General features: G+C 44.0%; 1 protein-coding gene across 1 annotated transcript in view; it reads right to left on the bottom strand.

The window, feature by feature from the left end:
* si:ch211-132g1.7 (prostaglandin F2 receptor negative regulator) overlaps positions 1-25,490 on the bottom strand; it is a 64,690-nt gene that overhangs the window by 30,497 nt on the left and 8,703 nt on the right. Inside the window, exons 4-5 of the mRNA XM_037091632.1 lie at positions 20,457-20,864; positions 14,830-15,258 (exon numbers count right to left, since the gene is read on the bottom strand). Of these exons, the coding sequence (XP_036947527.1) occupies positions 14,830-15,258; positions 20,457-20,864 (837 nt within the window). The remainder of the gene's footprint in view (positions 1-14,829; positions 15,259-20,456; positions 20,865-25,490) is intronic.

Here is a 25,490-nt window from a genome sequence, read left to right as displayed (position 1 = left end):
AAGTATAGTTATACTCAATTTGTTGACGAGTTAAAGTGATAAAACAAGTACTAACAGAACCAAATGTGAAATAACCCCCGTTTATACAAACTTACACACTTAGACAGTACAGGTAAAGGGTCATTTCCATCCAGGGAGCAAGCCACTACAAATATATGTACAGGTACAGGTCAGCTACAGTTTGAAGCTCGACATTATTTAAAGCCCTTCACCGATTCTTTGTCAGCTACTGAAGCAACAAAACACTTATTTCACAGAGGGGGAGTGAGGTGGAACAAACACGGTGCAACCTGAGACACTTGTCTGGAGCGACAACACACCCCAACGCCATACAAGACCAAACAACTGTAACAAAAGCCCAACCCAAAACCTTTGTGAAGACAAAAAACTGCAGCTGAGGAGCAAAGTATTGCGCTGTACTACAAAGTAGAACACCTGTATGGCTGGGTCCCCTAGTTCTTGCAGCCAAGTCTATATTCTGCCAGTTTGGTGTGGAAAAAAACCAACAGCTCTAGGATGACTGAGACAAAAACGGCCAGGCTTTACACATTGCCTGCAGAAAAACATGGAGACGTTTTGTCTGTCACATCACCCAAAAGGTTTTCTGAGGAGCCATTTGTAAAGTCAAGTGTGGCCTCTACAGCCATTGCCATCTTCCATCTTCCAGATTTTGGGACCTGGCTGCAGGGATTTGCTCCCATTCAGCCGCAAGAACAACACTGATGTTGGGCAATAGGGTCAACTGCACATGAGGCTCTAAAAGCAAGTCACTGCCCATTAGAGGTGTGAATTTTCACTGGCATCACAATTCATGTGTCAGCGATTCGAATGCAAAAACATTCATCGCAATGCATCTCAGTGTATGGCATCCTCAGCTATTTATATTTTACTGCAAATGGCGACGTTTTCATTATTTAAATCCCCTTTTATTCAGAAAGTGCTTCCAAAAATCCCAACAGTCTAGCTTCAGCAGCCTACAAGATAAAAGCTGCATCTCTTCAATACATGAATATTACAATGACAACCTTACACACTTGTTATCTACAACAATGATGTTTTCTCATGGCAGCTTTAAGATGAGGCAGTTATAGAGTCTGCTGCACACACTTCTCTCAGAGTTGGACAGAATTTGGATGATTAGCTGGGCTTGCTGTAATAGTTATTATATATAGCTGCAGACTTTAGCTTCAGGTAAAAATGGCTAACATGATAAGTAATGTGTTGTGAGGCAGAAGTAACGCTCAGCCTGAGTCTCATTTTTTCTTTTTATTATCACTCGCAGATGATCTCTGCCTCCCTCTGACGTACCTCCTACACGAGTAATGTTAGCCTAAATTCCGATCAAAGTAAAGCATGGGAACAATGGTGCAACGTAGCTTTACTGCCCAGTTCAGGCCAGACAGTGAACAGTCAGCATAAGCGGCATACTCTCGATTATGCTCCGTCTCTGCATCGATTCAGAATCTTCCATGTTTCCATCGGGATGCATCTTGTAATCTGGACATTTCCACGCCTCTAATGCCCATAAGAGCCCGTGTTACCTTACAGAAGATATAGCAGATAGCCATATAGCCCGTCTTATTTTATGCATGTCAATAATGACAGAGCTATACAGATAGCATATTTAATTATCCATATCGTTGTTAGCTGTCTGTATCACTGGGGCTGAAATTAAAACTAGTTTTCGGGAGAGAAGAATCAGCAGCCTGATGAACACCTCAAACAAAATACCACATGCTGAGTTACTGAGCTGCCTCCAGAGAACTGATTCCCATCCCAGCGGGGAATAACTTTCATCAGTCATTGCCAGGTTTTGTCATTTTACAACGGCTCAGAATCACCAGACAAATGCGAAACGAGGCCTGTTTTTTTTCTCAGTGGTTCGGTCCTGAAATAGAGCTGAGAGAAGGAGCCAGACAACAGAAATAGACCTGCAACAACACTGTTTACTGGATGAGGTGTGTATCACCGTGTTGATAGTTTGTGTGTGTGCATGTGTGTGTGTGGAGGTGATGAGGCAGGTACTCTCAGTCAGACGTCCTGATCCAGATTGCACCTTTACGCGTCAATGAACAGGTAACACACAAAGATTTCCACCCACATAACTGCGAGATATCACTCACGCACACACACACACACACACACACACACACACCGATACGCATGTGTATGCTGTCACTGCCACAAGTGTATTTGCATACTGATCCGTTCTACTGACCAGTTTAGACACAGACTTGCGTATGTATTGCTGTGTGTGTCTGAGTGTGTGTTTACCCAAGGAGAGGGTTTGTGTGACGTCATTTGGACGTCACACACACACACACACACACATACATACACACTGACTCATGCACTGTTACCATCTGCTGTGAAACACACACACACACACACACACACACACACACACACACACACACTCTTTGATCGATGAGAATGTGTGAAGCTTCTCTGCCAATTAGCCACGTGCCTCCTGCACACTGACATGTTGCCTTATTTAGCAGAGAAACCCGAACACTCCCCAGCTGATCAGGAGCTCTCATACTGTATGACAGTAGACAGCGTCTGGCTAATACAGACTTTGGAAGCTTATTTTATTCCTTTTTAGTGAAACCGATAAAGATACTGACATTTTTGTGCCAAAATTCTATCTTCTGTATAAAATGTAGCCTCCAAGATTTATCAAGATAAGACTGATTCTATCCCCCCAAAATTTAAAAAAAGTAACTTCTCAGACTTTATCATACTGTTTTCTGGCCCATTTAAGGTCATACAATTGAGAAAACCTCCTATTATCAAATTCGTCCCTTTTTTCGTCCATTTTTGAATGCCCCCTTGCCCCTCAGAGCAGTTAGTGGTCGAAATCTCCTCCTAAAAATCAGACAACTCCTCCGGATCCTCATACATTATCAGAAACTGTCAATGGCATGGTGAACATTCTTCAGCTGTGGGGATTTCTCACAACATCATGCACAAATCAGCAACAATGTAACATCAGGCAGCTGGCTAGAAAGCCACTGACAAATACACAGACAGTAAACTAGCAGCGATTGTTTTCTGCTTGTTATAAAGAAAAGGACCAGAATACATTAGAACTACAGTTCCCATAACCCTCAGCTTGAGGCGTGCCTCTGAAAAACATCTATGGATCTCTAACTCCTCACCCTACACCTCCATGCCAACAAGAATCAGGGATGTGTTCGGTTTGCATAATTTCATGGGTGGGAACAATTCTTATAGGTGGTTCGTTCTAACGGATCCCGCTGTTTATCTTGCCAAGACCCACCCTACTCCATCTCTGATTGGTTGGTTGGGTTTTGGTTTCATGAGGACTGGGATTGGCTTCTCCTGATATTCTAACTAATCAGATGCAGAGAAGGGAGGGTCCTGACAAGAAAAGCAATGGGCTCCATAATGGTGCACAATGTTGTACTAGTATAATGGTTACAACATTAATAAAGTGGCAGAAACTTAAAGGGAGTTTGGTTAGATTCTATCAGCATGACAATCCAGTGTGTCATAGTTATTGTAGCTAAAGCCGGAACAAGACATTCTTCACAATCATAGCTGACATACTGTACTTTAACGCATGAGTTCCCTCCCCTCTGACTCTCACTGTGATTGGTTGTTTATCTTTTCAGTGCCGCAGATGAACCAACACAGATGATATCTCTGACACGGCCTTCTCCGCTGACGGTCGACTGCAGCAGCACGACGGCGGTTTGATTGAGGCCCTGATGAACACTAACCGCAGTCACTTAGTGGTTTGCTGCCGAAACCCGGCGGAACAATCCGCAACAACATCCAAATGTGCAACGGAAGACATCACCGTCTCGAGCCGACCCGTTCATTCAAGGACCTGCGGCGTCACATATTCCTGCTGAAGAGTGACGGAGCGGTGCTGCTGACCTCCCATCGTGCCCTCACTCGGTCTGAACTGCCCTTCCTGACTCTCCACACGCTGCGGAGTTGAGCAAAGCAGAAATGGTGTAAAAAAAAAAAAAAAAGAAAAGAAAAGAAAACAAGCTTTAAAAAGAAGAAAAAAGGCTCTATTAGTGTGTGGCTCGGGGAGGCAAAGGGAGGAAAAAATAGGTCAATGTCAATAACACAACAAGCGGCTTTCATCTGCATCACACTGCGTGTGTCTAGCTGGAGAAGCTACGGGTAGTTAGAGACTCTTAGTTTGCAGCGAGTGTAGCGGTGACACTGTGGATCAAACATTACGATACCGCATTCATTTTTTTTTTTTTCCCCTGCTACTCACAGAACATCATTAGCAAACACGCTGACTCTCAGCTTCAGAGAGTTGAGAGGACTACTGCTGCAGAGCTGCAACCAACAGCTGTTTAATCTGCCAGTTATTAATCAACTGATCATTCGGTCAATAAAATGTCAGCAAGTAGTGGAACATATCCTCAGAAGGGCCGCTGCAAAACCCAGAGACGGTTTGATATAACAGACAGGTGGACGTAACATTTTATAAAAACCATCAATAACATATGGTTTATTTAACTGAAATTATTAGCTAATTGACTGCTACCAGGCAAAAAAAATGCTTATAAAAACCTATATATTAAGCAATTGTAAAGCTTTATAAACATCAATTGCATCTTAATAAAGAATTGCTTAATAAATCTAGATAAATTCGTTTTTTGTGATAAACCAACAGACAGATGAGCAGTGTAGTAGCATGGGGGTGACGGCAGTGACCCACAGCTCATTTTGTGCTTATCACCATGGTGATGTGTCGGTCTGGGCTGTAAAATTGTTGAACCACTCATGAAAAAAAAAAAAGTTAATTTTCTCTAGATGGATGTGAAATGGCCAAGGATCCTTGAGAGTGAACTTTGGTCTACATGGCACACGAGTACACAAACACACACACACACACACGCAGTGGAACAGCAAACAAGGAAGTGCCGCCGTCAGATGAAGTCGGGCTTTCACAGGAACGTGTTTGGTCAGTGTGCTTTCTGCCCTGGCCTATCTACAGACAGGTGGGCGCGACGCCATGATGATTAGCATGTTTCTAACCAGCAGAGGAGGGAAAAGCGAAGCGCTGACCTCAGCATGGTCAGGGCAGGGAGTTGAACTCCCAACCACGGCCGAGTCAGTTGTTTCCACGAACTGAAGAATGCTGGATTCTGCCAAAACAACCAAAGGCATGTGAGACGCTCAAGCTTCACGGGAGTGTGCAGGCGTGTGTGTGCAGTGTGCGAGAGAGTGGGTGTGCGTGTGTGTGTGAGATCGAAAACCCAGATATGAATAAGCCACTCGAGCCTTTCCCTTTTTCTGTCAACACCCTCTGCGTCTCCCAGGATGGAGGGGAAGTACGGCCGACACACACTGAGCAGATGGACTTTTTACATCACAATTTACAGCTGAAACAACATGTAATCAGATTACTGTGTGTGTGCAGGCAGATTACAGGCGTCTGTTACTACCCGTGTCATGGCTTCCAGATGACTTCTATCACTGCAGACACTGACAGCCACGCTTTTTTTTTTTTTACACATCCAGCATCAGATAGAATATATATGTGGCTGTGAGTCCCACTGAGCGGTGAGGGTCGATATATACCTAAAAGATGAAATATTCATCCTGACTGCAGCTGTGCAAGCAAACAGTCTTAATCTTCATGCTACATGTCATGCAGATGTTCAGAAATTAAAATGAGTGCAGCCCGTTGTAGCTCTGTGTATGATATATAAAAGATAAATAATAAATACTTGTCAAATAATGGATGAAGGATGTGAAGATGCTGCCAACACTGGCTCCTCTGGTAGAGTGACTGATAGTGGAAGCTCTCCAGCAGACGGGCAGACACTGAACAGTGTACATGCGACACATCTTAAAAACCACAAACTGGAGCTCCGTGCAGCCCGTGGCGACGCACAGCCTCCTTCATTTAGCTGCTTTACATTTCACTGAGATTAGGAAGCTGCTGGAGAGCTGCAGGAAGCTTCTTCAACCGTCTCCTCTGACCTGTCAGGCCTGTTTGTAATAAAGGCACCTGCAGTTAGCACTTAGCTCATGCTGCCCTCGCACAAACACAGTTATGGATTTATTCCAAAGATGAAATCATGACTCAGGTTCATTAAATAATAGTGACCTGACGAGGCTTTTAGTGAAAACAAATTCTAATTTGTCTCATGTAAACACATCGGGAACAATTTGGTTGGTTTCGAAAACCTTAACTTAAAGAAAGTAAAACCTCCGTGAGGCTTGAAGGCTGCAGAGTTGGGTGATATTTCTCTGTGTTGTCCCTTAAACATCGGATCTGTTGTTTATAGAGAAATATTGATGAGCACAGTGTGAGGTGTGAGGACCAGGACACATTCCTTTTATATCCTCAAGCAATTTCCTTGAGCTCCACCTGGCCCTCGCAGGTCAGCCGTGGGACGCAGTCCCTTCAGGACGTCCGCGCTGAGGTCTCGGAGTCTCTCATCTGTCATGCTGAAACACTTCCAAAGAGCGGGGCTGTTATCTGACCCTGTCTGAAGCGCCACCACTGGCCTCTCTCAGCGTGGAGCATGCAGCTGCACTGCACAGAGAGCAGACAAAGCACTGACGGCATTCTGAATGCAAAAGTCTGTAGCACCAGAGATGGCGGTGGTACGACCTTTCCCAAATAAGTCACTGTACCTTGAGCAAACTCACAAATGTGCTGCTGCGCCGACACGAGCCAACTGTTGAGATTCACGACAGGTTCATCAGATGTGTGGCGGCTGCACACAGACCTCTTATAACCAAAGAGAAAAAGATATCTAACTGATGTACAGGATTACAAAGCGAGGTGAGGTCACTTAAACATCAGACATATACATAGAATGGGTCTATACTGTTAACTCTCTACTTGCTGTACAAACAGGTGGACTGGTTAAAGTTGATCTGGACGTCTGGACGTGCACGTGATTCCTGACACTATTCCTCTATCCGTGCAAACGTTCCTGATTACTGCATAGCTTTTTTTGTAATAGTTTTATGGTCCAAAAAAAACCGACTTGATACTGCAGTGAATTTAGTAATTTCTCCATTTTTTTGACGATGAAATTCAATGAAAAGAAGAAGAAGAAGAAGAGGGAACAGAAGGCTGCAGCTCGATTCAGGCTCAGGGGAGCGTTGGGGAACTTTGAGCCGCTCCTCTAGCTGGGCCTGCGATCAAACGCCTCCGCCTCATGTACCTGGTGGCTGACAGCTAGTGGCTAATTGAAAGCAAACCGCTCGACTACACCGGAACAGGCAGCCACCTGTCTCCTTTGTACCCTCTACCTCCAACACAGGTACTGGTGAAAAACACACGTTTGCCACCAACTCAGGGAGTCTACATTCGTTGTACATTTCCAGATTTGCACCGCTTTTTTTTTGGACACAAAGTGCACAAAGAGCCTGACACAGTGCAGAAGCGTGAACATGCATCTCTATGATAACTGCAGGATCACAATACGGATACAACAGAATCATAGACTGTCATGACCCCACGGTGAGGGCAGCCCTGTCATTTAAAGGATCATTCCAATTTGTTATTCTAATAGTTCTTTTCAACCATTTCTAAGAGTAATAACAACACTGTACCAACCATCTCAACTGATGAGGTGGATGAGTCTGATGGGGCAGTGAGATGAGTCAGAGAAAACTGAGGTGATCGGCGCTACTTTTCCAATCATCTATCAGTTTACACACCCACTTCCTGGTTTTCACCTGTTCCACTTCCTGTAGCTGTGTGCGACCGGTTTGCCTGTGTTAGAAACGCTTCAGGTGTGCTCACTTTTGGCTCGACTCCACATACAGTGGTGTTGTTTCATTGTCTCAACGGTCACCTTCAGGAGTGTTAGGACTGCCAAATGGACGCAGGCACAGACAGCTGAGGACACCACAGGTAGATGGTGGTTCTGTTTACACTCCTTTCACGAGTCCTCTTGGAGGACACGTACAACACACAGGTAGACATCTTCCTTGTTGTGGCGCAGTGTAAGGCTGCGCATTGTGTTGTTTCAGCATCAACACTGCACTGTGTGTACATGCAAAATAGTCACTTCGCAGGATGCACATTGTCAAGCACGGCAAATCAATTCAAACGTGCAATCCTACAACTTTTTTGCCTCTTAATACAAAATGAAAACTTACTTAGAAATCTTTTTGATATTTTAAAATTTAGTCGGATTTGAGGGTTCTTGGCGATATGGAAGTGAAAAGATATGGAAGTTTGTGAGATTATTCAATCATTCGTGATTCATTTATTAAACTACTTAAAACTACCTAAAATCAAATCTCTAAAAAATCACTAAAGTCACTCTAGTATTATACGTTCCCAAAATAGAGCTTCTCAAGTTATTTGGGGAAAATTCCTGCATTTTTTTTTTTCAATATATATATATATCGCGGAAGATAAAGAAGTCTGCGCGGTCACAATATATTGGAGGTCTGTGAAAAAATGTGCCCAAGCTGCACACTAACTGCCATCACCAGTTGACACCAAAACTATAAAAAAAATATGATTTTTAAAATAAAAAAGTAGCACCATGCGACTAAATTCTGCTACTCCAAATAATTTCAACTACATCACAACCACATTGTAAATAACAGTAGCAATGTCCTGTCCTGTGAGAATGTAATATTCAAATCTAACATTCATTCACAGCCTCATGGTGGTGGTTTTTTTGGGTGTAGGTTTTAAGATGACTTCAACGCCACCAAGAAGCTCCGCTTCTCACTCTCTCTATACAGGCTCATATCACCATAATACCACGACATTGATATATTGAGCAGCCCTAGCAGTAGATTGCAGTAACATGCAGTAACACGTCGTGTGAACGTGACTCTGGTCAGGTTCTCTTCTAGTTTCTAAAATCCACTCTCAGTGCTGGAGGCTTCATGTACGAGTGGAACTCTTTAACACACATTATCTCCATTCAAGATCCCACAGTCATCGTTCACTGATGTGCAGTGACAGCGATACTGAATAAATATGAGCAGAAGGCCATATCTATACAGTACTGAAATGTACAGACAGTTCCCTATACAGTACACCACATACATCCAGATATACTGTGATGAACTGTCAAACATTACAAACGCGAGTGTATGAAACATATAAACAGCAGCGTCTTCACTGACAACAACTCCAGCTGACACAACAACACACACACACACACACGGGAAGTGTAGCCAGGGGTGAGGAATGACACCCTCTTTAACTGTAGGCGCACGGATGTGGGTGTGTATGTGTGTGTGTGTGTGTGTGTGTGTGTGTGTGTGTTCCTGCTATTGGGAGCTCCTTAACAAGTTCTCAGAGTCTTTCTGTGCTTCCTGGTAGGCTGTGCTTGCAGCAAAGCATCGTGGGAAGATGGGGCAACCTCAAGGCCGCACATCAATAGAATAGGAACTGACGGGTTTAACACACACACACACACACACACGCATCCACAGACACGCGCGCATGCACACACGCACGCATGCACATGCACACTCCTCTTGAGTATGAGCTTCAAGTGTATGAGGATGAAAAATGTGAGCTACATTCAATTAGAAATGTTGCTCTCATGGTGTGTGTGTGCGTGTGTGTGTGTGTGTGTGTGTGTGTGTGTGTGTGTGTGTGTGTGTGTGTGTGTGTGTGTGTGTGTGTGTGCGCAGAGGCAGTATGAAGGAATGTATACCCCGAGGCAAAAATGTAGGAGTTCCACCAGCGAAAACAGCCTCATACCCTCCGTATGTGGGACACACACACACACACACACTGTTTGAAGCATGCATGTGTGGTGTCGCATTTACTCCCCAGAGAAAGTCTTTAACAAACCTAGTTTCACTTTCACGCACTTAGTGTACAGGGTTTTGCAGGCGTGCACACACACACACAGCAGAGGTTGACAAAATGTTCGTGATCACGTTCCTTAATATTTCAGCTGTGTGCCTGCGCTAACACTGTGTGTGTGTGTGTGTGTGTGTCCGTATAGCCTGGTTGATATTTCTAAATGTAACACAGATCCTCGAGGCTTGTCATATGTCATATAAAGGTTCCAGTCCACATGCACGATGTGCCGTCCACTGACAATGACTGGTTCAGTTGATACATGAGGTTTTAGGTTTTCTGAATCAATGTAGATCTAGAACCAAGTAAATTAGCACATTTCTGAAACTACCCTGGTCAGTTCTGCAGGAAATCAGTACATCACAAAACTGCAGAAGAAGGACACAAATACTTTTGCAATTCATGCAACATTAGCAGAGAAGACAGAGACAAATGGCTGCGTTATTCAAACAGCAATTTGAGCCATTTTGCAGGTTTTTTTCCCAGAAAAAAAGTGGGGGCTGTAGAGAGGTTTAACCTCGTTCAGTTGTGGTGATGCAAAAGTGACACCTTTTATGCTTGAACTCATTCTGAAGTAGATACTGATGTTGCAGTTAAATAGCTGTAGAAGCATGACTCTGGCCACATAAAGACGTCACCTTCAGTCTGAAGCCAGGCAGAATTTGTCATGCAAGAAACGATGGACAAATCATGGCATGAAGAAAGACTACCATTGCACTATGAAAGCAGGAAGAGGCACAGTTTTCCCTGGTCACTATCCCCAGGTAACGGTGGAACAACTGGAAAAACAAACACTTTAGAAGGAGGCCTGCTGATGGAGGAGGCAAAGAGGGTGAGGACGGAGAGTGATAGAAACTGAGGTAAAACATGAACAGAGGGACATTCACTGGTGTTGTGTCAAAGACTGTTCCCCTGTTGATATGATTCCTATCACCACCAGGACTTGAGACGATTCAAAACCAACATCCTCTCTATGAGATCAGTAAGTGACAGAACCTGCCTACTTATTAAAACAACTGGTGTTTCTTACGCTGCCTCCTCACACCTCTGAGATCAGGCGTCCAAGATCAAGCTGTGATTCTTGTGGTTGTTTGGTCAGTAGCCAGGTGGGGAGCAGTAGCCATGTTGCATACAGAGACTTTAAGCAGTGACAGTTAGAGGGATGGCTACAGCTTTTGAGAAAAAGTCTATTATTGGAGAAGACTTGGTTTACCTTGCTCATGAATCCATCAGAAAGTGTTAGAAGGTAGTCACTGTTGCTTTGTGAGAATTGTCTCCAATACCTGAATTTTGGGGGACGCCGTAAGCTGTCTCTAAAGTCCCTAATGTCTGTTTGTGACAGTGGCAGCAACAGAAGTACCACAGGGAAACACTAAGAGGGGCAACAGGTAGAGACGTACGGTCGTCCATTTCCACTTCAATTCATCACATCTTAATGTTTTATTACAGTTTCAGTATCTTCTGATTTATTACAATAGTTGCTAAGAGAATTGGGTTTTTGTAACAACTAAATAGTTGTGGTGAACGTTTTAAAGTTTTGTTAGTCATGGAGTTTCCATGACTTAGTCATGGGGTTTTACGTGACTAACAAATGGTCACATGCTGTGTCCGTTTCACAGCCTTTTTGAGACTTACGCCATGGAGAGAAATTATTGTGCTTAAACGAAAATGACAAAAAGTATATAAATATTGTGCACTGGCAAAAAAATACCAATTTAAAAAAAGATATGCTATTACGGACCCTCCCAACGCTCAGCAGTCAAGAGGAGGTAGACTCTGCCAACAACACTAATGACCAGTTCAAACAGACCAGAAAAATGCTCTATGCTCATTTATGTCTTAAAATCAACTGGGATGTCATGGAACAGGTCACTGTTAAAGGAAACATTTCCTAGTTTGTTTCAGAGCCAATTCCCTAAACGTAATAATTCATTTTCAAATTAAAGCAGAGATAATGGCAGGTTTAGAGTGAACAGGGGTTTGGGCTAATGGTACATTACAAAATATCCCAAATACTTCACATTTGTCTGATTTCTTGTTGACGTCAGTATCATATGGCATCCATGCAGTCCAAAGCCCTGAGAGGAAATAAATCACTGACAACATTTACTTTTGAATTACCAAAACACTTCCTGGGAAATTCCAACAGCATTTAATATAGTACTGTAGCAGAAGTGAGAGTGATTATGTAAATTATGATTATAAATATTATGATTATATATGTCTTTATTTATTCATTGAAGTCCATTTTCTCATTGGGAATTGGGGGTTTGTCAGAATTCCAACTGCAATAGGATAACAGCAGCTGGCTTTCTGTCAGAGCCAACATGGGTACTGATGCCCGGGCTGAGCCAGGAGCAAACACGCCTGTGCAATGTTACATTCCAAACTTTGGGCCACATGTTGACAGGGGAGTGCTAGAGACGCACTGCAGCATCCTGAAAAGAAACTGGAACATAAAATCTTAGTGTGTGGGTCAAAACGGACGTCTGAATAAACGCATTAGAAACTCTGATCAACTGTTTTCAGGCGTTCAGTGGCCCAGTGCATTCTGGTTGTTGCAGGTTTTCTACATTTAGTCAAAAGGAATTTTAAGTTATTCAGTGTTGATCTTGGTGAACCGGAATTTCTCACTTTATTGACATGGGTGATTACAGTGAATAATTTCCAGTGAGTAACATGCTGTCTTCACTTCAAGACTATTTTTAAAGCGGAGCACAGAGGACTGAGATGCTTCATCACATGGGGCAAATGCAATAATTAAGATCAATATGTGTGTTAGTGTGGAAGGGTTCATGTTTGGTTAATAAAGCTGATTCTGACTGAACAGAAAGAAGCTGCAAAATGGAAAATGTGGATGCTTGACAGTAGAAGGATGAGACCCAAGATTTGTGTCACCAAATCAACAGGGAAATCATTGATAGAAAAGTGTTCTTGAAGAACGTTACGAGATCACAGCGGACTTGACTCTTGACCTGTTGGGTATAAAATATCATCACTTCATCAGTTTATCCAATTCAATGCGAGTCATACAACACAAGAGGTTTCAAAATTCCAAAGGAGGCTGTAAATTCACGATTGACGGGGGGACAAATCCTGCCGTTCCATTATGAACGTCAAATCCATCCAGAGAGCAAGTTAGCTGTTAGCTGCTAGATGCCAGTGAGCAGCACAGTTCTGCCATGTTTGGACAAGAGAGCTAACAGCTATGGGAGCTAACAGCTTACAGTTTACACAGATAATAGAGCTAAAGAACGCAGAGTAGCGCCGAGAGCCTAAGTAAAGTTGTATTCAAATATTAGCCGTGTTTCCAGAGACCATGCCGCAGGTTTTGCCCAATCGACCACTTTGCTGTGTTACTCGCTGAGAAATCTGGAAGAGAAAGATGTACCGTAAAGGACATCAAATGCTCCTCCGGCTTCAGATTCTCATTCACATCCACCGGAACCATATAAGCTGTACGTCCAGAGGCTACCCAACTAACCCGACAGACGAATGTCCCGCTGAGAAAGCTTTCTGTTCCCTCATGTGCTGAGACTGATTGAAACATCCTTCTTAAGTCAAATCAAAGAGAAAAAGAACAGCGTGGGTGAAAGAGCAGCACACATTTTACCATTAAATAGAAACTCATTCTACATCTAATTGCAGAACTAATAACACCACCTTTACATGGCAATTATATTCCCAGAGAAGATTCAACAGCATGTAAAATTAAAGAAGGCAGTGATGAGGGATGACACAGAACAGACAGACAGAACAGACAGACAGAACAGACAGAGACCACCCACCATGTCAGCAATTGATTGCTGTGTCAACTGTGTTTGACACCACTGCTCTTTAGAGGCATGGATCAGAGCCCCACACACACACACACACACACACACACACACACACACACACACACACACACACACACACACACACACACACACCCAGAGGTAGCACAGTGCAGGACAGGCATGACTAATCAATCTTCCTCGCTGCTGGAGTTGACAGGCTGACTAGAGGATTAAAGAGTTTCCCCTTGAGACTCCAGATTCATCTGTGGCACCGCAGCACACTTACACATGCACACATCATGAAACCACTGAGACAGAACATGCACATGCTCCTCTCCATCTCCTCTCTCCATCCGCTCTCTGTGTTGGACATATGAATCGTCTCCAAACACACACCGTCCTTGATGAGTCCGTGTAAAAAATGGCCGACCACTCTTTGTAAAACCAAGCATTAAAACACAAGAGCTCAACGCCTCCCCAGGCCTCGTTCCCACTGATACTGACAAAGACAAAATACTTTGGACTGCTTCGACACTCACAACGTGAAGGATTGCTACTTCTTTTTCAAAGTTTTGATGAATTAAAATAACTGACAACATTAATCAATACACAGAACGCATGTCTGCAGCGCTGTAATCCAATAAGACCACTTCACAGCATTAGTAACTCGTATGCTAATTTGAAAATGAGCACCACAGGATTCATCAGGACCCACAGTGACAAATCAACAACATCAAACGGCTTGTGTTCAGCCCTCTGATCAAACCACACCTAAGAGCCCACAGAGATCTGTTCGGATTTAAAAAACAACATTCAAAGCTGTCACCATGCACCAGTACTGACTGTGGCCTGCAGCAGCCAGTCTTTGTTCGCTCCACTCAACGAAAACAGGATTTAGACAGCAAGAATAACATTTAAGCAACATCACGATCAACTCAGTTCCTGACAAAGTTCAGCTGCGTATCAGGATGACAAAAAAAAAAAAGAAGCTGTTTCTCTGTTTGTGTCTGTGCTGCAGGCAATACTGACCCCGTGGCACACACTGTGCTGTGACACGCGGTCAGGCCCTGCCAGTCACTTAGGTTTTCTTCAGAGACAGAAGTCCATTCAGAATGAATGACTTCAATAAATAAATAAATGGACAAAAATGAGAAAACTCAGGAGTTTTGCATATATCTTAGCTAAGAAGTTGGGGTGTCATAATTCATTTGAAATAGAAAATTCAGGTCTTTGACTTTGACTCACTGATCTGTGACACCTTCACTGTCACTGGGCTGGACGTCTTCTCGGCCGCCATGTGCCACCGCCCTCCTCCTCCCGCGCTCCTTCCCTCTTTCTCGATGAAGGCTCGGATGCGGCAGGTGTATGCTCCTCCGTCCTCCCCGCTCACCCCCCTCACCCCCAGCCTGTATTCTCCGGCTCCCGTCCGCTCGAGCGTCGCCTCCCCCCGCTTCCCTTGCGCTCCGCCGGAGGACGTGTTGGAGATCACCACCCCGCTACGCTCCATGGTGATGATCTCGCGGCCGTCTGCCAGCCAGGTCACTTCCAGGGCGAGGGCGGGCAGGTTGTCGGCCGCGACGGAGCAGAGGAGGGTCAGCGCGTTACCGGGGGTGAGGAGCAGAGTCGCGGAGGAGGGAGAGGAGGAGGATGAAGCCTTCACGCTGAGGGACTGACCTTGAGAGGACGAAGACAGAGACAGCATCAGTCACACCATCCGAATGTGTGCAAAGGCTAAATATTCCAGAAACGAGACAACACACAGAGCTGGTCTGTGAGCGATTTAACACTGACAAGGGCTTTACAGACTCTGCACTAATGAAGACAGGAAACACAGAAAATAGAAAAATAGTCTGTTTTAATTTCTCAACTGTGGGATGGATGAAGAAGGGTAAAGAAAATGAAGATCTCTGACATATGATCGCAGGTTCTGGACTTGGAAATAAACAGTTTGAGCACATCGCATAGAGGAAACAACAGACTTATCGTAATGATGGATCTTTTGAATAACTTTAAATAAACTACCTGTCTGATGGCGCCTATACACAGTGTGCTGATAACAATCCCAGCGTGTCCCACTGTGAGGCGTCTAACTGAGCTACGCACCTCCACTGATTTCTTTAATTGATTCTTTTTGATTCAGTTTGGGATATTCCTGTTACAATGCATCATTAAGTCTGGATGTGAAAGAGATTCAGTGAGATACTACGAGGAGGGCATGATTAAAAGTAAACAGTTTACAATAAGAACAGGCTTGTGTGATATCCAAAATTTGAAATCAGGACATTAATGTCACTCGTTCTACTCTGAGTGATGGACTCTGAGGTGAGACCGTAAATTTGTGGTGACGCTCTGTTTAGTCACCAACTGTTTACAGCAAAGACGACATGCAGCCTCATGTAGATCCACTGGCTCACCATTTTCACACGCTTTAAACCCAAAAACACGCTGGGACAGGAGCGACAGAGTACTTTGAAAGTTGTGGAATGCTCCAAAAACACCTGTCAGGAACATTCCACAGGTAAACAGGTAATAGTGTCATTTGTTACATGTGTGTCTGCTGAGACGCCTCAGCCCCTCAGGACGCTGCTTCCTGTGAGCCCACCTGGGACTTCCGTGAGATTGAAAGCTTTTGTTTACTGTCTCTCTCTCCTCCTGTACCTATCTTAGCTGTTTATACTTCGATATCTGAGTCTTTCATAGTCCCAGTGATTTTGTACGGTAGCTAACGTCAGGCTTTTATAAGTTGTATGTATTTTGTGGAGCCGATCTTCTGTTACTAGGTAGTCTGTTGCTGCCCGGTTAAATTTCCTCACCCCAGCCTAGCTCACTGTATTTGCCTTTTCACCACAGACCTTGTTAAAAGGTTTCCTTAACATGACGTGATTCAGCTTCTGTGTTGACAAATGGATGTTATGGTGAAAACACTGAAGTACAACAACGGAAAACAGAAGCGACAACAGCTGCTGACAATAACTAGACAGACAGAAAGATACGATCTGCTTCCTCCTCTTTTTGCACGTGTCCAGTGCATGTGATTGCTCATGTGATCTGTGTTTTCAGGTGTGTTAGCATGACCAGGACTGTTGTTATTTTGAAACACGGTTTCAAATATACATGTGGACTTGATGTGAGTCATTTCTGAGGAAGTATGTGGTGAGGTTCACCGCTTTGTGAAGCACCTGATTGTATAAAAGGTTAATACTACACGAGCTTAGGAACAATTTGTAAAACTGTTGCCAGTGAACACATATCACTGTCTTTTTACTTAGCTTCAAACTTTGTTGGCCAATCACATAATAGTAATTTGAACCTTATTTGATGCAGCTCATCAGTTACAAAGAGTTCATTACAAGGATAATATTTGAATTATGGAAAAAATAAGTAATACTAATATCTACAGTCTTACTATCCATCCATGATGGAGGAAACTGGTGGAGACGATGAAAATACACAGTGAAAAAAATCTGTCCATTGAAAACCATTGGAGGCAACTGGACATCGTGAGAGCAAAGACGTTAAAGACAAAGTAAAGAGTCATGTCTAAATGTCAGATCCACAGAGGAAGGCACAGATGTGTGTTTGGTTTCTCTCAGAGTTTTACAATCCTTTCCATTAAAAATCTTTTCTGTTCATCTTCAAAACCAGCAGTTGGTCTCCAGTAACAACCTGAGCTGCAGTATGTGGGGAAGACTCTCTGTATGGTGTCTGGAAGAGGACAAAAGGGACAAAGCCCACTCTGTTTGACTTTTCTCATCCTCTTTACTCGAGTCAGTAAGTCAATATGAACTGACTGGGACACAATAGACCTGTGTGTGTGTGAGTGTGTGTGTGTGTGTGTGCGTGCGTGCGTGTGTGTGTGTTGCTCAGCTCTGGTTTCATTACAAACCGCTGTGTGTTTTAGCACTTAAGAGGATATGGTAACCCAGAAGGTTATAAGATATGGTGACCACAGCAACTGCAGTGAACGGGTGTGTGTGAGAGAGAGAGAGAAACAGAGAGAGAGAGAGAGCGAGAGAGAGAGTGAGTGCAGGGGCCTCTCTCTCAGGACAGAACAAGACAGACAGACAGACAGTGAGGGTCACGGGCGTCCTGGGACAGAGCGAGGCAGAGTCTCCCAGAGGAGAGGATGCCATTCAAATACCGACAGTCACACAACAGAGAGACAACTCTCCCACGTCCCTCCCTCGCCTCTCAGCCTTCACTTCCTTCCAATATCGCTCCAGATCCAACACAGCAGCACGGGACACTGGAAACTCATCCAGAGTAGTGTCCGAGACTCCGAGAGAGATTTAAACATGATCTATTGCTCTCTTCGGTGTAATTATTTCCAGATTCTTATTACTACAGCACTACGACTCCAGGCTTAATTACTGCAGGGATGTGCAGGAACCCCCTGACGCCAAGTTTATGTTGCACAGGATCACTTGACAGGAGCAACTCTGTGACCCAGAGTTCACATCGGGGCTTTCAGAGCCTCAAATTGTGTAAGCCTCTCAGACAAAACTGAGGCCCCCCTTCAACCCAACCTCTTGTTTTTTTCCAATACATTTCCCATAATCCTGGGGCTTTGTCAGATAAAAACAGCCGGTGTGATGTTGCTGCAGAGTCGGCTGCTCAGCTGTCCACTATGATTTTAGAGTTGCATTTTAAGTGCAACAGCCATGTTGGTGTTGGAGACAAAAGTAGTGCGAGCCGATGCAGCTCACCAAGCCGTGGCGTTGTGGGGAAGCCCTGACGAGTCGATTACCGAGAGCAGTTAGAAATGCTCAATTCTGTTCTTTTCCCTGTCCGCTCTCGAGAATAACTGTTATAAACTGGTAGGCAAGACACATATGAACTTTGATTGCATTTCCAGTAATAATCAGACATTTTCATCCTTGAGCTGCGGAACTCTACTGCACTCGGTAATCGACTCGTCAGGGCTTCCCCACAACAAGCTATCATACAAGATACAGAGCTGAAAGTCACAGATTCCAGCCTTGCACGAGTTGATTCGCTCTCTTGTGGTCTTTTATGTTCATGTCAAACAGGTGAACACATTCTACTGCCATACAGAGAATTACCTGTAGCCTGCGTCCAGTCGCAACTATTGTAAGCTGCCAACAGCAGCAGCAATGGCTTTTTAAGGTAGCCCAATGATGACAAGGAATCCAATAAAATGACTCAGCTCCACATTGTTAAATCTCTAGAGTAAACCCTGCAGCGAGCAGCTTTAATGAACTGCAGGTCCACAACTGAGCTCAACAAAACAAACTCCTAAAAAGACGACAATGGTTCTGTGGTGCTGGCAGTGATGTCGAGGAGGTTCCTATGAGTGACAGAGCAGAGACTGTGTGAACACCAGCAAGCTGTGACAGCATTATTGCCATGACCCAAATCTGCTGATGCACTTTCCCACAGCCAGTTATATAAAAAGATCAATACCACCTTTCTATGCTTCAAGGATCCACCATCCAGGAAATGAAAAAATAACCGTTTTTTGACTTAAATCATATTTATTTGATATATCTGACATTTTGTTACACGGCTGCAGCTCGAATTTAGCCTTGGTCCGTTCAATAAGTTCAATATACAGCAGCAGAGACGTGTATCTGCTCAAAACAAGGCAGGTTTCCACCACTGAATATCCCGCCTGGCCTATCACTGAGCCCAAGCTGTCACAAGCTAACTATAACTTGCTAGCAGCCTTAGCTGATGGAGCTTCACGCTGGCCACCCTGCATTTGAATTCATTAAAGGTCTAGGCTACTTTATGCAAATCAGGGGCCCCCAAAGCGACTCCCCACTTCTTAAACAGCCTGTGAACTCCATCTAATTTAAAAATGATGGATGATTCGGCAACTGTGTGGCTTATTTCTCAACTTAAACTTTTTTTCCGCAACACACTTCGGTTCATTTATCTAAGAGAACGTTCCAAACATGCTGCCGCGTTGATCCAGTTTAAAACACGGGAGCACACAAACCACCACAATCACATCCTGGATTGGACGGGACATTAAAAACAAATTGACCTTTGTGCGGGGGGCACAAGGGCTGTCACGGTGAAGACATTTCCCATGCAGTGATTAAAAGGGTCAATAAAACAATAATAAGTAAATCTTTTTTTTATTTTTTTTATTGTCAGAAAATCCTCCTGTTTGTCAGGGTACAGCAGGAGACGTTTCACCTCATTGCCTGCTGGTCCCCTGCACTCTCTCTCCTTCTGCCTCCTGGGTCTGCCGGCGAGCCGCGGGACGCTAACGTCACAGCTTTAATCAGTTGAGATAATTACATAATAATATGATTTTCTAAAAGAGAAAAAAGAAAACAGTGCTGGTGTCTCCAGCTGGGAGCACCAGAGCGAGTGAGGTGCGGGCTATGTGACTGTCTCCCGTGTGGTATATTAATCCAGGGACAAAGTTCCGATCAGATCCTGGGACTGTTGTCGTGTTGATTCTGTGAATTGTGGGATATTTAGCAGCAGAGAGCAAATCCTCCTGCATTAAAGCACTTCTGCTTTGTTGAATCTCTTTAGTCTCGCCACTTTGGGATGCAGATTTTGTATATTTACTTTTCTAAATTGGCCGGCGCTCTTTTCACTCAGTTGATAAGCATAAATATTCCCAAACCAGCAACGCTGCTGTACGGTTTTGTGACCAGAGCAGCTGCCAGCTGTTCTTGCGACAGGCCTGACAACTTTTATCACAGAAGCCCTGAACAAATATAAGTTGTCTGCATGCTGTATAGTAGTTGTCATGCTCACCATCTTAGTTTAGCGTGTGAACGTGCTAACAGATGTCATTGGTTTTGGAGGCATTTTGTCATTAACCAAAGTATTGGAGTATTGACACTTTGACCTGATGATTTCGCGCGCTGTAAAAGCATTTCCCTTACCTGTAGGAGTAACAGCAACAGTTCCCATCTCTCTTGTGCTCTCCACGATCTTTATCCATTTCCCTCCGTTTTCATGCGTCCACTCCGTCCCGTTGCATTCATAACTCCCTTCATCGGACGACGTCACTCTGGAAATCACCAATTCAAACACGCCGTTCTTGCCGGGAACCAATCGGATGCCTCCGTCGGCATAGCGCCGGGCGAACTTTGACCCCGCCGCCACGTCTCCCTGAGGCCCAAATGTCAAAATGTCCTCCGACGTTCCTCCCTTCTTCACCGACCAGGTGACGGACAGGTAGGTGGGATGGGTGAGCTCCCGGGTGACGTTGCAGGACAGCGTGAAGTCACTTCCTTCTGGGACGACGGGGGGTGGGGCCTGGGGGGAGACCTTGAGGGTGTTGGGGATGACTGACGAGAGAACGGACAAAAAAAAAACATTTTAAAAATACATTCATAACACTGAAACAGTGAAGGTGAATATCCCTTCACAATAAATTGCAGCTTTTATTGCATTTGGATGTCTTTGCCTTTAAAAGTAAATATTTAGCAGAAAGAACTCTGTGTCACAGGATGAATTACTGCCCGTATATCTGTTGGCCTGGCGTGTCTGTTTGCTTTGCGAGTATTCTGTATTCCTGCAGCGGCCTCACGGTAAAATCAGTCTACTGATGACAAGTTATGGCTGTTATGAGGGCTGCTGCTGAGTGACAGCGCAGCACAGGTTAGTCCAATTTTCACTGGAGCTTACGAGTCAATTAAATCTACAGTGAGACATCAAGCACTCTGGCACCCTTTGGAGTTTGGAGTGCGCAAAAGCTCTTGCTCATTAAAAAAAAAACAAAAAAAAACCCCAACACAAAGTACATTTATAGAGCTGTTTATTTGGTTTTTTGGTTCGTTACTACTTTTTTATTCTTCTTTGTTGTTCGTCGTACAGAGTCTGGTGGATAATCAGCGACATATTTGCATTTTCTCCTCATTCTTCTATTACTGGGGGCCTTTTGTGAGGAACTTGTTTACCGCGATGATCTGTTTAAACCAGTTTCAGCTTAGAATTAAAAAAAAAAAAAAAAATGCATAGCTTTTGGGTGAAAAGTAATGACATAACGACACCAGCAAGGTATGCGATGCCGTCTCCTGAGTTATTTTGCCTTCCCCACCTCCATCCTTTAGTACTTTGATGTCGGAAAAAGGAAAACTCGGTACAGATAGGGAAAGTGGATGAGCCTGAGAAGGAGGTCGGATTAAAAAGCAGACGCGTTTAAAATGGAAGTGCATACATGTGAATGGAAAAATAACATCAGAGGGAGTTGTAGTGTTACAGAAACACACCAAATGTTTTGAAATAAAAGGCTAAAGATTCAACTCCAACCCTTACAACGCAGGCATTTATTAGGGGGAAGGACAGAATCATAAATAGCTCAGTAGAGTGCATACCTCCACCAAGGCCCAACCGCCGCCCTATCTCTTACTGATAAAAAGGATTTGAGTAATCCTGCTAACACAAACCAACAAACAGACAGAGGGGAAAACATAAGCGTATCTATGATGACTTCCTACATTTAAACATCAGTAGAAGTCCGATAAAGGACAGTTTCACCCAAAACTGAAAAGTTATTCATTATACCATCCCCGCAAGATGATGGAAAGCCAGGAGAAGTAGTCCACAAAACATTTCTGAAGCTTTTTCTGATGTCGTTAACAACTAAAGATATATCAAAAAAAAAGCTCCACACAGCTCGTCCGGTGTAATCCAAGTCTCCACATTTGAACGGACATTATTTACATCCTCAACATGCGGTCGAGCTCGTGCATCCACAGCAGACAAGGTGTGTGCTGACACTTTTATCTTAGCAGCTACAGTAAAGATTTCAGCTAATAAAAACGCTGTGAATATCATCAGTTTGTGATCTCTTGGACTACAGCAGACGAGCTGTGTGGAGCCATGCGGTGTTTTTTGGAGGGTTGCTTTTCTGATTTAAATCAAGTCTCTGGCTACTTCAGTTGTTTAGGAGGATGCTGCAACTCAGCTCCAGAAATGTCCACTACAAAAGTTGATGGAGGGAGAGATGATGACTGGATTTTACTGTTTGGGTGAACTGCTCCTTTAGTTGGGTTATGGTTAATCTCATGGTAACCTTGCAGGAATTCATGTCAGTCAGCCACGTTTTAAAGTCAAACTCTTGTCAAGGTTACTGGCTGAAGGAGAGCTAGCAAGCAAGCAGCTCCAGATTAAAAAGCGCTGTGCGTGTGTGTTTGTATAACACACACACACACACACACACACACACACACACACACACACACACAGGAAAGTGTTCATTAAGGCTAATGACTTGCCTGCTCAGGTAACACTGTAAAGTGTCTTCCACTCATTCACTTGGTTCTGATAATGAAGATGTTCCTGTTTCAAATCCGTTCGGCGCTTCCTGAAGTCTGAGCAGGTTTTACCACGGCGGCTTTCACCACCGCTTTGGTTTGTCGTTTTTAAACTTAGTCTGATGCATAAAGGAGGTTTATGAGTCACTCTGTGAGGGGAAATTAAAAAATAGCGACACTTCTGACTTCTGCTTCTTGCGTTGGGGAACAACTTTCAAATGCCTCCACGACAATAACAATATAATTAAGTTGTACCTCTGCTTCTCACCACGGGGGGAGAAAAGACATTAGGCGCTTTGATGAATGACATGTCTGCGGCGAGGACGCGGGGGGTTGAGTGGCAGGCTCAGCTGACTGCTAAACACAAATTACAGGCTGGGTTTTATCATCAGCATCAACTGATTCTCGTCCTTCGCATATGCAAAACGCAAAAAAGAAATTACGAGTGAGAGCTGGGGTGTGTCCGTCCACGCATGCCACTGTATACTGACTTCAGGTGTGATAGCTAATGAACAATATACTTAGAAACACATTAAGTCGATTCCAATTCAAGGATCATTTACTTTGAACTAATCACCTCTTAAATTCTGTCTGGTGGGCCAACTATCGGGCAGATTTTGTGTCGTCTGAACCCAGTAGAAATTGTGTAGGGAGTGGGATTAAAATAAATTAACACAACACACAAGATCAAGATCAATGAAATCCCAGAATGTCTGCCCAGCTCCGGTAGCTCAGACTCCAGGAGTGTGTGGATGAGTGTGTCACGACTCGGAGAAGAAGGCGTGGGTTTGTTTCAACAGCATTCGTGCTTTTTATTGGAGCCTTTAAGGTGAATCTGACATGTGTAAGTAACAGGACGATACCGGACACCGCTAAGACTTGTAGTGGAAGTGAGAGAACAGAGCGGGGCTGCTGTGCTGCGGTGATGTGAGTGTCTGTGGCAGATAACGAAGGCAGGACGAATAATCTGCGATTTGCTCTATCAATTAAAATTAGCCTGAAAGGAGTTTTCAAACCCTCGGCGAACTGTACTTCACTGGCTTCTTACATAACCAAACAGCCTCAGTGGGCCGATGGAAGGAATGTGTGTGTGTGAGTGTGTGTGTCGATGAGTGTGGTGCACAAGTCTCGACTGGTATAACCCCTCCAGCGGCAAATCTAACTCATCATCTCTGTTAACGACTGACAGTCTCGTTCACACACACAAACATTCTCCCCTCCGCGCGCTACAAAACACAACCGCTCGCTAATACATACGCCCTGCACATACACGACACAATCTCTCTGGCACATAAACAGCGTTGCCTAGTTAATTCAGGTCTAAATTTAACAAGGTGTCTGGGGAGCCGTGCTGGGAAGCAGAGAGCAGCTGAACATGATGGTGCATTATGGAGCTAACTAACCTGCTGTCAGACAATCCCGCTTTGTGACTTCACCGCTCAAACTTGACAGTTCATTGGAGGATATGTTCCTGAAGCACTCAAATGTATAGTTTCTAAATAAGGGAGGAGCCATCTATAAATACAGCCTGTGTGTTCGGGGCTTGGGTTAAGGTGGATGTAAACCGACAGTCGCCAAAATATGTGTGTGATTATTGAGAGCGAAAAAACCCAATTAAATTCAAAAGGAAAATGCTGAGCATGGGGGTTTCTCCCTTTCCTTCTGCTTCTTGCATTAGAAAACAGTCCAAATTAAAAATGTGCACAGTGAGGGATGGAGACGATCCTCGGGAAGCATGAGATTGTTTCTGGAGACATCTCCACTGTGTGTCTGAGAATCTTTACAAGAACCAAACTTGCAGCTCTGGCTAAATGCCAGTGGATATCATATGTTGTTATAATGCGATAATAACGAGCTGACCCGCTGACAGAGCCAGGACGACTGCTCTCTGTGAACGATGAGCCAAAGGTCAAATACCTGTAGGAGTGGCAACAAACTGCAGATGATGAGGACTGTTAAAGTAGGACATGTACACAAATACCTTCATACAAATAACCCAAACGGTTACGGAGCTCTAATTCATAAAGACACAAGAGTTTTCTACAATATAGTACTGTATCAAGTCAGTCCAATTCATTTGGCTTTTCAAATGAATAAAGTACTGAAAAAAAAGGTTTGAAATACTTTAATTTAGCTATGATTTATGCATATAGCAGGGACAGAGAGAAAGAGACAGACTTTGTCCCTGTCACACTTGTCTCGTGTATCAAATGTCCATAACGACACATTCAGATGCTGCTACTTTCACACAACAGACGATGTATTCTGATTCACCGCACACACAAACAAACCCTCACCTGATGAAAACAAGTGACTCTGTTTCACACACACACACACACACACACACACACACACACACACACACACAACACTCTACTCACTGACAGATTTCTGTGTAGCAAAATACAGGCCTTTATCATACTGTTGATGAGACGCAAACTGGCATGGCTTTCAAGAAGAAATGGGTCACGTAGCGCAACATAACCCTGATATCAAAATAAACTGTATTTTCTAAAACTATATCTCGTTTGAAAATATGGAGATGGGTCTTCAAAAGGTTGCTGGCCTACTGCAGGCGATGTTAAAGTAAGAGATTCCAAATGTTATCGGGCTGAATCACTCTCCGTAGTGGTCAGTGCTTACAGAGGCTTCCTT

Source organism: Acanthopagrus latus, chromosome 24 (assembly GCF_904848185.1).
Source record: "Acanthopagrus latus isolate v.2019 chromosome 24, fAcaLat1.1, whole genome shotgun sequence".
NCBI classification, from domain to species: Eukaryota; Metazoa; Chordata; class Actinopteri; order Spariformes; family Sparidae; genus Acanthopagrus; species Acanthopagrus latus.
Note: the sequence above shows the minus strand (reverse complement) of the source record. Positions and strands in the feature narration are given on the sequence as shown.